General features: G+C 39.0%; 1 protein-coding gene across 1 annotated transcript in view; it reads right to left on the reverse strand.

Moving 5' to 3' along the window:
- CUBN (cubilin) overlaps positions 1–12336 on the reverse strand; it is a 245413-nt gene that overhangs the window by 30993 nt on the left and 202084 nt on the right. The window contains exons 57-59 of the mRNA XM_074324816.2: positions 11148–11348; positions 8612–8741; positions 5621–5838 (exon numbers count right to left, since the gene is read on the reverse strand). Of these exons, the coding sequence (XP_074180917.2) occupies positions 5621–5838; positions 8612–8741; positions 11148–11348 (549 nt within the window). The remainder of the gene's footprint in view (positions 1–5620; positions 5839–8611; positions 8742–11147; positions 11349–12336) is intronic.

A 12336-nucleotide genomic window follows, 5' to 3' on the forward strand; every position in this document is an offset into this window, starting at 1 on the left:
AATGGTTTTCAAAATGTTATCTTATAATTTGCTATGACCTCACCTTTATCACTTAGCTTGGTTTCCACAGTACCATCTGGTTTTATTTCCCAACAGCCTCCCCCTTCAAGAGCAGGGGCGGCAATCGGGTCATTCCAGGGAGCACAGGCTCTGATGCTGGAATATATTTTAATAAAAAACATTCGTTTCTTTTTGCTGATCTGGAATTTTACTCCTGTCTACTTGCTTTTGTGAGGTTTCGGTGAACTAAGCATTTGTTGGCTTCTTTATCGTATTCCCACATTCTCAGCTCAGCAAAAAACCCTTTTCAGTAAAACCCACAAAGGATAAACTGCAGATAACCTTGTCTTTGACATCAGCTCCCAAGGGAAGTCCAATCACCAGTGAAAGTTACAAGGCTTAAAAAGGGCGGAAATAAGCTTAGTCTAGTTTTCTGCAAATGGGTTTACAATTTCAGCTCATCTCATTCTCAGTCTTCATCAGGGGGAGCAAATGACATTAAGAGAACAGACAAACAGCACTGCTTTCGAGTAATACCCCCATTATTGCTAACCTGAGAGCTGTTTGAGCAGTGACTTATAAAATTATTCAAGCTATAATTCAACTCTTATTGCACATGTACTTTTAGAAGTAATGTGGTTTGGTAGCTTATATCAGGCTGCTAAGAAGCACATCGAGACATACAAATGTCAGACAATTAAGTTCACGAACTTGCCATCGTGCGCTTACACTGTGGAAAGTTTGCGAACTTAATTGTCTGACTTTTTGTATACATATTGATATTTAGTGTCATTGAATATTTTTAAATTTATTCTTTTATAGTTTAGCTACAGAATTTTAGAATTCCTCTCAAGGTCCAAACTTAACACCAAAACTGAAAAAAATAACTAGAAGCCAAAGGGAATTTGACATGTTACATTTTTCTCCATTTCTCGTGACCATATTTTTCCATCATTGGGGCCCCAGTTTCATCAGCTTTCTCTGTCTCCCATTCCTACTCTTCTTATCCCCTAAGTAAACCCTTGTTCAACTCCCTCAACTTCTTCCCACCACTGCCACCTGTCTTCCTTTTGCACGTTCGAGAGACATTATCCAGATGTTAAGGTAGCAGGTAAAAATCCAGAACCAGACATGTCTTGAATGTTGAGTCTGATCCTGTATTCCTAATTCGCTAAGGATGAAAATGGCCCACCTTACTACCCTAGCAATAGCTGAACTATATGAACCAGGATTGCCTTTTGAGAATAAGGCAAATCTAGATAAAATATAATGCATAGCATGCTGTATATATTATATACCATGGAATTGTGAAGTAGGCTTAATTTATCCACTTATTCTTTAATTCATTCATATATCCAGTATTGATGGAGTAATATTTATGTGCTAGGCCTCTTCAAAGACTTACAATATAATTGGAATTTAGCTTTTGATTTCAGATTTAAGTTATAAAGTGTACTTTAGGGTTTGCTGGTTAGATTTTGGTGCAAAGTGAACAAGAAATAAATTATTGTACCATGAAGTGGTCCTGTTAATGACAATGCTCCCTGTCACCCACCTCCCTCACTTTAGAGATAGGACGGGTGGGTCATGGAACCCTATAGAAACCCAGGACTTCAATATTACTTTCTAATACAAACAGTCTTTCTCTTTGATGTCTATGCATATGGTACTTTACAGGAATTATCCACTTCGTCCCTATAACGTTCTTAAAAGATAGAAAGGGGTAATGCTTCAAACTGATCTTTTTTAGTGGCTAAAATTGAGCTCAGAGCTGTGATCAGACTTTTCTAAAGCATTGTTACCAGGCAGGCAATGATTTAACGATTAGGTCTCGGCCTCCTGCTTTCCGGTCACGCCCATGTGGGTGTGTTTCCACCTGTGGACTGTGAGTCAAGTCACTTTGTCCTTGTTAAACACGTGCTTTGGTATTTTTGCCTTTGTCTCCCAGCAGAGGTCTGTGAGTGTGACCTTAATGCCACCTGACTCATTTTTCATATGGCAAATACCCTGGGTGTAGGAAGACAGTGCCCTCATCCTCCGCACACGGGCTGTGGGCAACAGGGGGCCAAGAGCGTTAGTCATGTGTCCAGAAGGTACAGCCATAGGTGACGTGCACCTCTGGTCACTGGCATCAGCTTGTCCCTGATACTGCCATCTTCTCCAGGGTGACAGCCTTGTCCTTCTAGGACCTCCCATCCTGAAGGTGTCACTCTTCACTCTCCTTGGCCACTCACTGATCCAAATGCCTACAAACCTCATACCTATTGGGCCAAATTCAGTGTTCTGCCCTGACATTGAGCTAAAGTGCTATAGAATACATTACTTAAGAAAACAAATGAAATGACTGTGGCACTACACTGTCTATAAATGTACTTGAAATCCCCGATCTAATCCTACATCTACGTTTGGTGTCTAATGGGATAATCATGTCACAAATAGGCTTCCTGAGCAGCACGCTGTCATGAGACCAGTAGAGGAAGAGGATATGGGGCTTTGCTGGTTTAAAAACACGCTTGCAAGTCTGGAACACTTCATGCGTGATATGGTAAGTAAGCACGGTCATGGCCAAAGTAGATCCCGATGGTCAAGGAGGGGCAGAAACTCAGCTAGCAGAAGTTACTAGAATAAAGGGTAGTTGTAAGTGTCAATTCTGCACTGTGGAGCATGACTACTTCAGCCAAATCCACAGGACTGATGGCTTTTGAAACTTTATGGGATCACAGATACCGTTAACAATCAGATGAAAGCTATCTCTGGAGAAAAATGCTCAGATTGGCAGGTAATTCCCCAAGGCCCGCCATGATCACTTTGCAAGGGATCAATTATTCATGATGTGCTGGAGTGCATGAGAGGGAAGGTAGACTCACGTTACAGTCACACAGCGGCTCTTGCCAAGTGCCTGCTCTGCTTTCCCTCCCTGATATCCGACCACGTGGTCCTTAACAGCAGCCATTCCATGAAAGAAGACCCAATTTCACTACATAGTTAGTAATTAGCAATAAAGGATATGTACCCCAAATGTGCTCTGACCCATGAGCAATACAAGTATAACAAATGCACGAGGAGTTTATTGAAAAATCACATATTTATGTGGGCCCGCTCTTTACTAACTTCTGAAAAATTAAAGCACATGTTTATAAAGTCTCGCCCAGTACGTAATCTAAATTGCAAAACTCTAGTGTTTTCATCAAGATAAGCTAAATTGAGATGTTGTTGACTAAAACAGTTTCCTTTTCATATGAATTGTTTCCTCTGTGAAGATCGTGTTTTCCAGGCTGAACTGACAGCCTTGGAAACAAAAATTCACTGTTCGGTCCACAAGTTGCTTTACCGGAAACACAGGGCAGTTGTAGATGGATGAGGTGGACGTGACGTGTGCATCTCAACAGCTAAGTCTAAGTTTTTTATCCAGATCTGTAACTAAATGTTTATATAAACTCTAGAATTCAGTCCATTCTCATTTTTCCTCCCCTTTTCCTCATCACAAAAAGAGAACAAAACAAAACAGAATTAAAGTTATGCAGAATGATCCGCTAATTTATATGTGTGGTCTTGAAAGCTTTGCAACACCATACAATATAAAATCATAACACCTACATTTTCAGTAAAAAATTATTATTAAAAAATTACTTAAAATTACCAAAATATTTCCAAGTGGCTGATGGTGTTTGTACAGAGGCAAAAGAGGCAAAAGTCACCATCATGAAATGCAGTGGCAGCACAATGCTGGCAGGTAACGAAATTGTATTTCTGCTCTTGGCACTTAAACCTATTCTCTAACTGTGACCAGAGGAAAACAGTAATTGACTGAAAGTGTCTGATGCTCATGGATGAGCAGAGCCTCTGACAGTATACGATTTTTTTTCCTTCTGTGCTACTTCAATTCAGTAGACTCACAGTAAGCCCAAAGTATCTTCTTTGTAGCCCAGAAAAACACAGGAATTTAACAAAGCTAGAGAACACGGGCTATCCTGGGAAGCGTCCTGCTGACGACAACCATGTGGAGTGCTTTAAGACTATTTCAACTGTCATGTGAGAATATATTAGGGAAAAGAAAAACAACTTGAAAGCGGGAACCAAGAACAAATGTAAATATATGCCATTTGATTCTAAAGGCTGGGCTAAAGGCAAGACTCTATGAGTTCTTTTGTACAAAAACAATCTGCAAGGGCAAATTAATGTTTCCTTCAAAATAGCCTCCTGTGTTTTGTATGCCACTTCACGTAGGCAATTCCATTAAGGTAACAGTCTCTCTCTGCCCGAGAGACTTGCTTTCAAGTTACTGTTGATACAGCTAAGTTGGGTAGGTGGCAAAGTGACTTTCTGATATAATTGGTCATGATGTCTGCTGTTTGTTGGGAAGCCTTCAAAGCTCAGAGTCCAATTGCTTCCCTGAAGAAATGCACACACACAAACAATAAGGTTGAATGAGAAGAAGTTCAAGGTGAGCTCTGCTTTGACTCAGAGGGATGAAGTTATCCACAGCATGGGGTAAGGAGAAAGAAAGAGTTTGAACAGTAAGTCAGGATTTTTATCGTAGAAAACATCCTAGGTCTCTGTGAGACTTCAGAGTATGGGATTTGTTTGGTGAGCTGTTCGTTTTCAGAACACTAATCACATCTATGTTCAAATAGAAGAATCAAAACACTTTACAAAGTCAAATATAAACTATGTTAGACTGTGCCACCAATGCTATGAGTATAGATACCCAGAGGATTGATTAACTGCCTTATATTTTAAATGATTCAAAGTCCTGAGTTGATCTTATATAGCTAATTGTTTCTCATATGCAGTGCGAAGAAACTGGGGTGCTATTTTTGATTTATCCTCATACCTATCTTTTCCTTTCACCTCTACATGGCTCCCAGATTACCTATCTCCAGCTCAGATTGCTTCTCCAGCTTCAAATTCCTCCTATGTTTCTCCATTTAGGTATCCCATAGGCTCTCCAACCTCAAATGCTCCAAACTAAATATAATATCTCTTCCCTAAATCTTAGCCTCTGAAGTCACCACTATCCAACAACTTATTCATAAGAAGTCGTCCTCATGTAACATATCAAGTCCCAAACACTGTATTTCCAGTGTAGTCTACCTTCTGAATATCTCTGAGATTTCCACCCTTGCATTTCCATTCCTGCTGTGTTAGATCGGGAGTTCTGTGATACGCTTCTTGCTTCTCAGGTCCTAGCGTCTCCCTAAGCCTTCCTCCAACCTGGGATCACTACGATCTTTCTCTAAGTCAATTCTGGCCATGCAGTCTCTACTTAAAATTCTCCAAGGCTCTTAATCTTTTCAAGGATAAAGTCAACACAGGCGATGGGGCCTTCTTTCTCCATTCGTCCCAGCCTGCATTTAGGCTCAACTGTTACCACTTCCATGGGTGATAAAATGAGGCTGAGATCTCACATGAGGTGGTTGTGCAGATGGATGTTGCCTTTGTATACTGGAGAAGTACATTTGTTGCACAATTTAAAAAAAATCAGAATATACATAATTTTGAAAACCAAAACTTTATGTGACATATTCCTCTAAACTTAAATGAAAAGCAAGTTTAGTCAGGGGAGAAAAGAAAAAAGTAACAGTACTGAAAAATAGATTTACATATCCAAAATTCTTACCCAATGTCTGCCGGAAAGACACCTTCCAACCTCTTGCTGTTTGAGATGAATCTGTCTTGAACGCCAAGACCATGCTATTCCTGTTGCTTTTCACATTTGGTGGAAGATTGGAGTCACAGAATTTGCCAAGAAGGGGATCACTGATGGTAGAACCATCATAAATTGCCAGGTAGTCTTGGGAACAGAAGGTGGAAGGGACCACATCAAAATCAATAAACCTGTGAAATGAACCTTGTTAATACTGACATTCTCCATTTGATTTCCATTAAATTCTACCTTTAGTTCTTGTCTTAAAAAAGAAAAAAAGACAAGACAAAGGCTAAAAAAGCACAACATCCCAGTATACTTAATAGAAAATATTATAAACAATATAGTATTTTACTAATCAGTGCAAATGTTTAGACAAAATATTTTGAGGGATTGCAATAGATCGAAAAATGGGATAAGAGCTAGGGATATAAAAATGACTAAAATATGGCGTTGGCTTCTAGGAGTTTACAGTCAAGAGCCTATGACGTCTATTTTAGATTAAGTTTTGACAAGTTGAACTAATAGTTATTTATGATTTCAGCAACACTTTAGTTTTACAGTCTCATTAAAAGTACATTGTTTACTCTGTTCTGTTGTTATTTGTACTATCAAGTAGTACCATCATCCTATTCCTTACTTATGGGAAGAATGCTAATAGAGTGGAAGAAACGCTGGCTTTAGAATGATAGCTACGGTCTCATTCTCACAGCCTTTGTTTCCCTCTTTTAAAATGCACTTCATAGTAAGGTTAACTGCAACAATATGCAAAAACCAAACTATGATATCTGGCATACAATAAATGTTAAAAAAAATACAAAGTAAGTGATCATTATTATTATTTTGAAAACCAGGAATATGAAATGTTCGTTTTCATGAAAGAAATTTTTAAAAGACTAAAACTCAGTGGTAGAAAACAATGAACTAAGTTCTCTCGAGTCACATGTGATTGCCATGACCAGGAATTCACACAGGGGATGGCTGTGATCATCCCAGAACCTTCACCTCACACTCCAGTCTCTGTTTTCCTGACATTTGCTAGGATTGACCTTCTGGGCACACTTTGAGGTTTGACGTGACCCTAAGACTTGCTTTGGCCATGGAAATGTAAGCAGGAGTGGTAGGTATTACTTTTTGGAAGAAGTTTATAATTCATTGCTTTCCCACTGCAGTGGTGATCGTGGAAGCAAGTGTAGGAATGAAGCTTCCACCAGCCTGAGCTAGTGAGTTACCAAGATGAGCAGAGCCTCTGGCCAGGCCACACTGGATGTACTCAGATGAGTGAGAGACAAACTCATTGAGTTGAGCTACTGAGCCTTAGGGCTGCTTGTTACCACTTATAACCTGTCCTGACAGATACATCCCGAACTTTTCCCTTACAGCCTAACACAGTATTTTATTCTAGGCCTATGCTTTGTCATTTCAAGTAACTATACCCAGAGCTCCCAAACAAGCAAGGCTTCCCACATGGTTTTTCTTCAGGATTTTATGGTGGGTTTACTACGGCTTATTTTTCTTAAAAACCTGTTTAAATTATTTGATATCCTGTCCTCATTTTTGTACGTTCTTCTGCTTTCTCAGTGTTTTTTTCCTAGCAGCTATAATAAATAACATAGAATATAGAATAATTTGAAAATACCCAATGATTAAAATACTTTCTTTTAAGAGCCTTAAGATAAAAAGAATCTCTTAATTTTTTATTCAAAAAATTTTGATTGGCTGAATTTTTTCAAACTGATGATGAAAAACAAGATGAAAAAGTTCTTTAGCCACATGTAACATTTAATGTCTTGTAAAAGCAGATGAGGACAGAACAATAGCTAGATAATTTCCAAAATCTCTACCCTTATTTTTACTCTCTAGAGACAACACATTTATTTTCCGTAGCATAAACCTACAAAGAAAGATAAAAATTTGAGTTTCCAAGAGGACCCAAAGCACAATTGGCTTTATATTTTGCATCATTTTCCCAGGGGAGCACAGAAGCTATCTGGAAAAGCCCACTGACAGAAAACGTTAGGTGGCCAGCACATTCTGAGAGCCCTTGTGGAAGGATTTATAATTTACTAACATCTATGACTTCTGTAGCACCTAGAATAGTATCTGTTTCATAGAACATGGGTTCTTAGAAAAAGTATAATAAATAATTTTCCAAACACGCTAATGTGAACTTTGACTATAGTGAGCCCCAGGGCAAGAAACAGAAAGAAAACACACATACCACACACATCACACACACACACACACACACACACACACACAAAACTATGATCCTACACGTATAAGAAACAAGTACTCTGCCATAATGGCAGATGACAAGAACCATGCCTTATGCTCCCTTCTGGGCAGGTGACCCCTACACAACTCTGGTGATCCCTACACAGCTCCTGGTCACCTGGGAATTACTGTTTATTTTTTTGCTCTGAGAATTTAGAGGACTTCTTGGTCCTGGGGCACAGCTTCCAGGTGAGATAGTTTCAGGTGAGATCTGCCGTTTCCTTCAAGGTCCCGTCTACAGACAACTTACTGTCTGATACTGGAACCAAATCGAGCTTGAGACCTGTTTTACAGTCCATGGACCCATCTGACATACAAGTTTTCTCATCAATAAAATGAGATTAGTAATATATACCTCACATGACTGTTTAAAGAATTAACTAAGAGAATTATGGAAAGTGTTCAAGTCTTTTTGTGTATAAGCCAAACAAATGGAAACTGCTTTCTCTTGCCTTCTCCACACTCTTTACAGGCTTATAATTTTACACCGCATTACATGACGATCCTCTGAAATCACTGGAGAATTGTAACAATTGTTGTAGTAGGTGGAGTGCCTGTTTTTTCCCAGGTTTATGCTGCTGTACAAGCACGCATTCTCCCCTCCTTTAGATTCCCGTCATTAAAGGAATATCTTTTGTCACTGGAGCTGAAACGATTTTCTTAAGAAGGTACGTGTGTGATACATACTTGAGCAGAATCACTTTGTCGTCTGCCACGGTGATGTTATACACACAGTATATATCGCTGGGGTAGTCTGAGTACGAATAGGCAGGGCTCGTGATGATCCCAGCGGAGAAGTTGAACACACCCCCACAGGCTGCAACAGAGAACAGGGGAATATGCAGAGAACAATGAGTCCTCATCGCATGGAAAAATAATTTTGAGATATTCTTTGCTATTGTAACTTGTCCCGTAAGAGAGATGACAATTATTTGTCTTAGAGCAACTTAAACCTTCCTTTATTGTGTTTACAAATAATTCTGGGTTTTCCACTGAGGTGGGGGGACGAGACAGTAAGGGAGGAAAAGCAGGAAAGAAAAATTTAAGGCACATCATGGAATGGAATAGGTCTGAGCCAAATTAATGATCAGAGCGAAAATAATGAGAAAGGACATTTCATGTGTTGGGAGGTAACTGTCTTTTCTCTGTATTGAAGCCACAGATTCGGAAGGATTACACTGATAATGGAAGTTTAGAAAAGGCATGCAGAATCCAAGGCACATTGTGGGCATATAAATCCAGGAAGATCTGCGATCTAGAAATCTTAAATACTATGGAGTCTCCTCTGTCAATGGTAGACTATTAAAAGGTGAAGGATTGGAAATCATTTTGGAATGTTTGCGTTTAATTCCCTCTGTGGGCTCTAATGCATAGCTCTTGGGTCCCGTGTATTTCTATTTCGTTGTGAGACTGGTAACGACCATACTTGCCCACATTTGTATTATTGGTACCCAACAAGCCTGAGGAGGCCGGGCCCACTCCCCACACTGAGTCAGCCATCTGCCCAGAGCCCTTAGTTACTCCCATTGGTCAAAACAACAGCCGTAAAAATATAATAAACCCATTATAAGAAAAATAAAATTATTAGTTTTGCTTGGACTAACGTATGAGGAGGATTAGGTTATGCCAGCTAAGGATAGAAAGTGCCCAACTCTCTTTGCAGGAAAGAGGTTTATATTCATTTTCTTTTGTGATTCTAAAATTGGAATGGGGTTAGTATATTTTGATCCTATTCCTATGGCTTATATGCTATCAGTGGACATCGTCCCCTGAGATCTCTTAGAAATAAGAAACAAGTGGTAGTTGCCATTTAAGGCTATTTATTTATTCATGTATCTAGCTTCAGCAGAGCCCACTTTCCGAGGAAAGCTATTCTTTACATGCCCATAAGTTTTCACGTGCTAAGATTCCCCGAGGACATTTGTGGTGGACTGAACATCAGATTTGATTAGCCATCACTCTACTTCATCTTGTACATAATTATGTGGTCTCTGAAAGCTTATCAAAGCCCAAGTACCTCCCAGATTTGTACATTGTCAGGATTTGAAATCTTAATATCAACAACACACTTTAAATGTGGATATGTAAAACCCCGTGTTTTAGGAAAATGAGGGATTAAAGAGTAAAAGAATATAAAGCAGCGATGAAATGCCCCAAAACAGCAGTTGTACCCCAAGAATAAAACAAATCAATCATTTTCTTTAAGGGGAAGGAATGTTTGTTGCTCAGTTCTACTCTGTTTGTGCCAGCAGACTGATAGAGCTACAGAAAGTCATACTTTATAAATGGGCGTCAGAACTCAGGCCGCAGCTCACGTGAATAAATTGTGCAGGCCTTTTTTTTTTTTTTTTTTTTTTCATGAGTAAGTAAACATTTTCAGTCTCTCTGTAGATGGGAACAGTTATTTATTTGAAAGATAATTATTTAACTTTCTACTTTTAGCAACGGCTTTGGTCAGGTAAAGATGCAACACAGATTTTTGCATGATTTGTGTGCCATTTCACTGACGTTGGGATGGATGGTGAGGGGAAAATGCTGCCAGCAAGTTAACCATCCAAGGTTATCACTGGAGAGGAAAAGACAGATATAGTCTGATGATTTTCAAATAAACACACATCAAATTGTAAAGAATGACAAGATCCTGGTAGCTACAAAGACCGTTGCCCAATCTGTGACTTTGATATAGAGAAGTCGCACATTTTAACATAGTTGAATACATTGATCTTTCCTTTTTCTCTAAGGCGTGCACTTTTTATATATTGGTAAAAAAAATCTGTTCCTACCAGAAGATCGTAAAGCTATTCTCCTACATTTTTTCTAAATTAATCCAGTATTGCTTTTCACTTTAGCAAAGTGACTCGGGAAAATGAAACGATCACCCGGACAGACCAGGCCAAAAAAATCGCCTTTGTGTAATACATACAGAACTAAAGATAGCAGGAACATTCATTTTTAACTTATCAAAATAAACCTTAGTCTTCCACTTGACTTTCAAAGAGTAGTTCTAGCCAAAGTTCATGAAAAAGAGCCTCCCATATATTTTTTTTATATATGAAAGACAAATGTCTAAGTATTTTTGGACTAGGAACATAATTGATCTTTTTTTTTCCCTTAAACACTCTGAATCTTCAAGTTGGTGATGTATGAATCACAATTAAAACTCCTGATGGGAATTACTCAAGAAGAAAATAAATTTCCACACTACATCATTATGGCTACTCACAGGTAATCCTATAGGAAAACTTGAATCCAAAGTCGGTGGTGTGTGAGTTAGAGTAGAAGTTAAGCAGCACTGGACCGGAGGTGGTGACCGGGGACAGGATCTCCTCACCACACACGGTGGCCACAGGCGTGGAAGCTACGCTGCGACCCCTGATGATGTGCACACCGTCATTGTCACAGCTTCCCGTTACTGCTGAGCGAGCTGTGCAAAGCAAGGAACAACCAGCATTTTAATCAGAAGCAACATAAACCACCCATGCTGTAAACATTCAAACAAAGATGTCACGAAGATTCACGCAATTTGCACACAAAAGAAAAACGAGAATCGGGAACTATTTTGGTAAATCGTTATTTTAACTTAGCTTCTTGATGAAACGATGTGTACCTTAGTTACAAAACAAGCACAGGTACGAGAACCCTGGGAATACTTCACAATAGGTAAATCCCACTTGGAAACAATCCAGACTTTTCTTCCTTTGTCAAATGGTTCTTTAGTTCAATGATTATAAACTGGACACAATTTTGCCTCTTAGGGACGTTTGGCAATATCTGAAGGTGTTTTTGCTCTCACGCTGGGGTAGCTACTGGCACGCATGGGGTAAAACCCCAGGGATGCTGCTGAATATGCTGCAATGTCCAGAGAAGCCCCGCAACCCCTGCCCTGAAGCCACAAGCAAAGTTGCCTGGCTCCAAACGTCAACGGTGCCGCTATTGAGAAACCCTGCTTTAACTTGAACTCCGGTCATGGACAGATATTTAGAAATTCCTTAATGGTTATTGAACACCCATTGTAAATGCTCTCACAAGCAACACTAACTAAAGAGTTCAGTGATTGTAAAATATTTATGGTTGTTTTGTTTTCTAGTTATAAAACAAATATGTACTGCAACTCATCCCAAAGAGACATAAAAACCAGAATAAACAAAAAGTTTAAAAACCTGTGATTACTACAATGTATCCAGTCATTTTATGGTTGAATGATTCTGTTAAAACATTAATTGGGATCACACTGAGCATGATCTTTTATAACCTAATTTTTATTAACAGAAAATAACATGCCATCATGCATTTTTATGTGATTAAATATTCTTCTAAAGCATTGAATTTAATGCCTCTCAAATCATAACATATAGATATATGATACCATGTTCAATTAGTCCCCTATGCTTGATAATTCTCTTTTCCACTTT

This window comes from Rhinolophus sinicus, chromosome 1 (genome assembly GCF_057876585.1).
Source record: "Rhinolophus sinicus isolate RSI-liver-muscle chromosome 1, RSI-T2T, whole genome shotgun sequence".
Taxonomy (NCBI): Eukaryota; Metazoa; Chordata; class Mammalia; order Chiroptera; family Rhinolophidae; genus Rhinolophus; species Rhinolophus sinicus.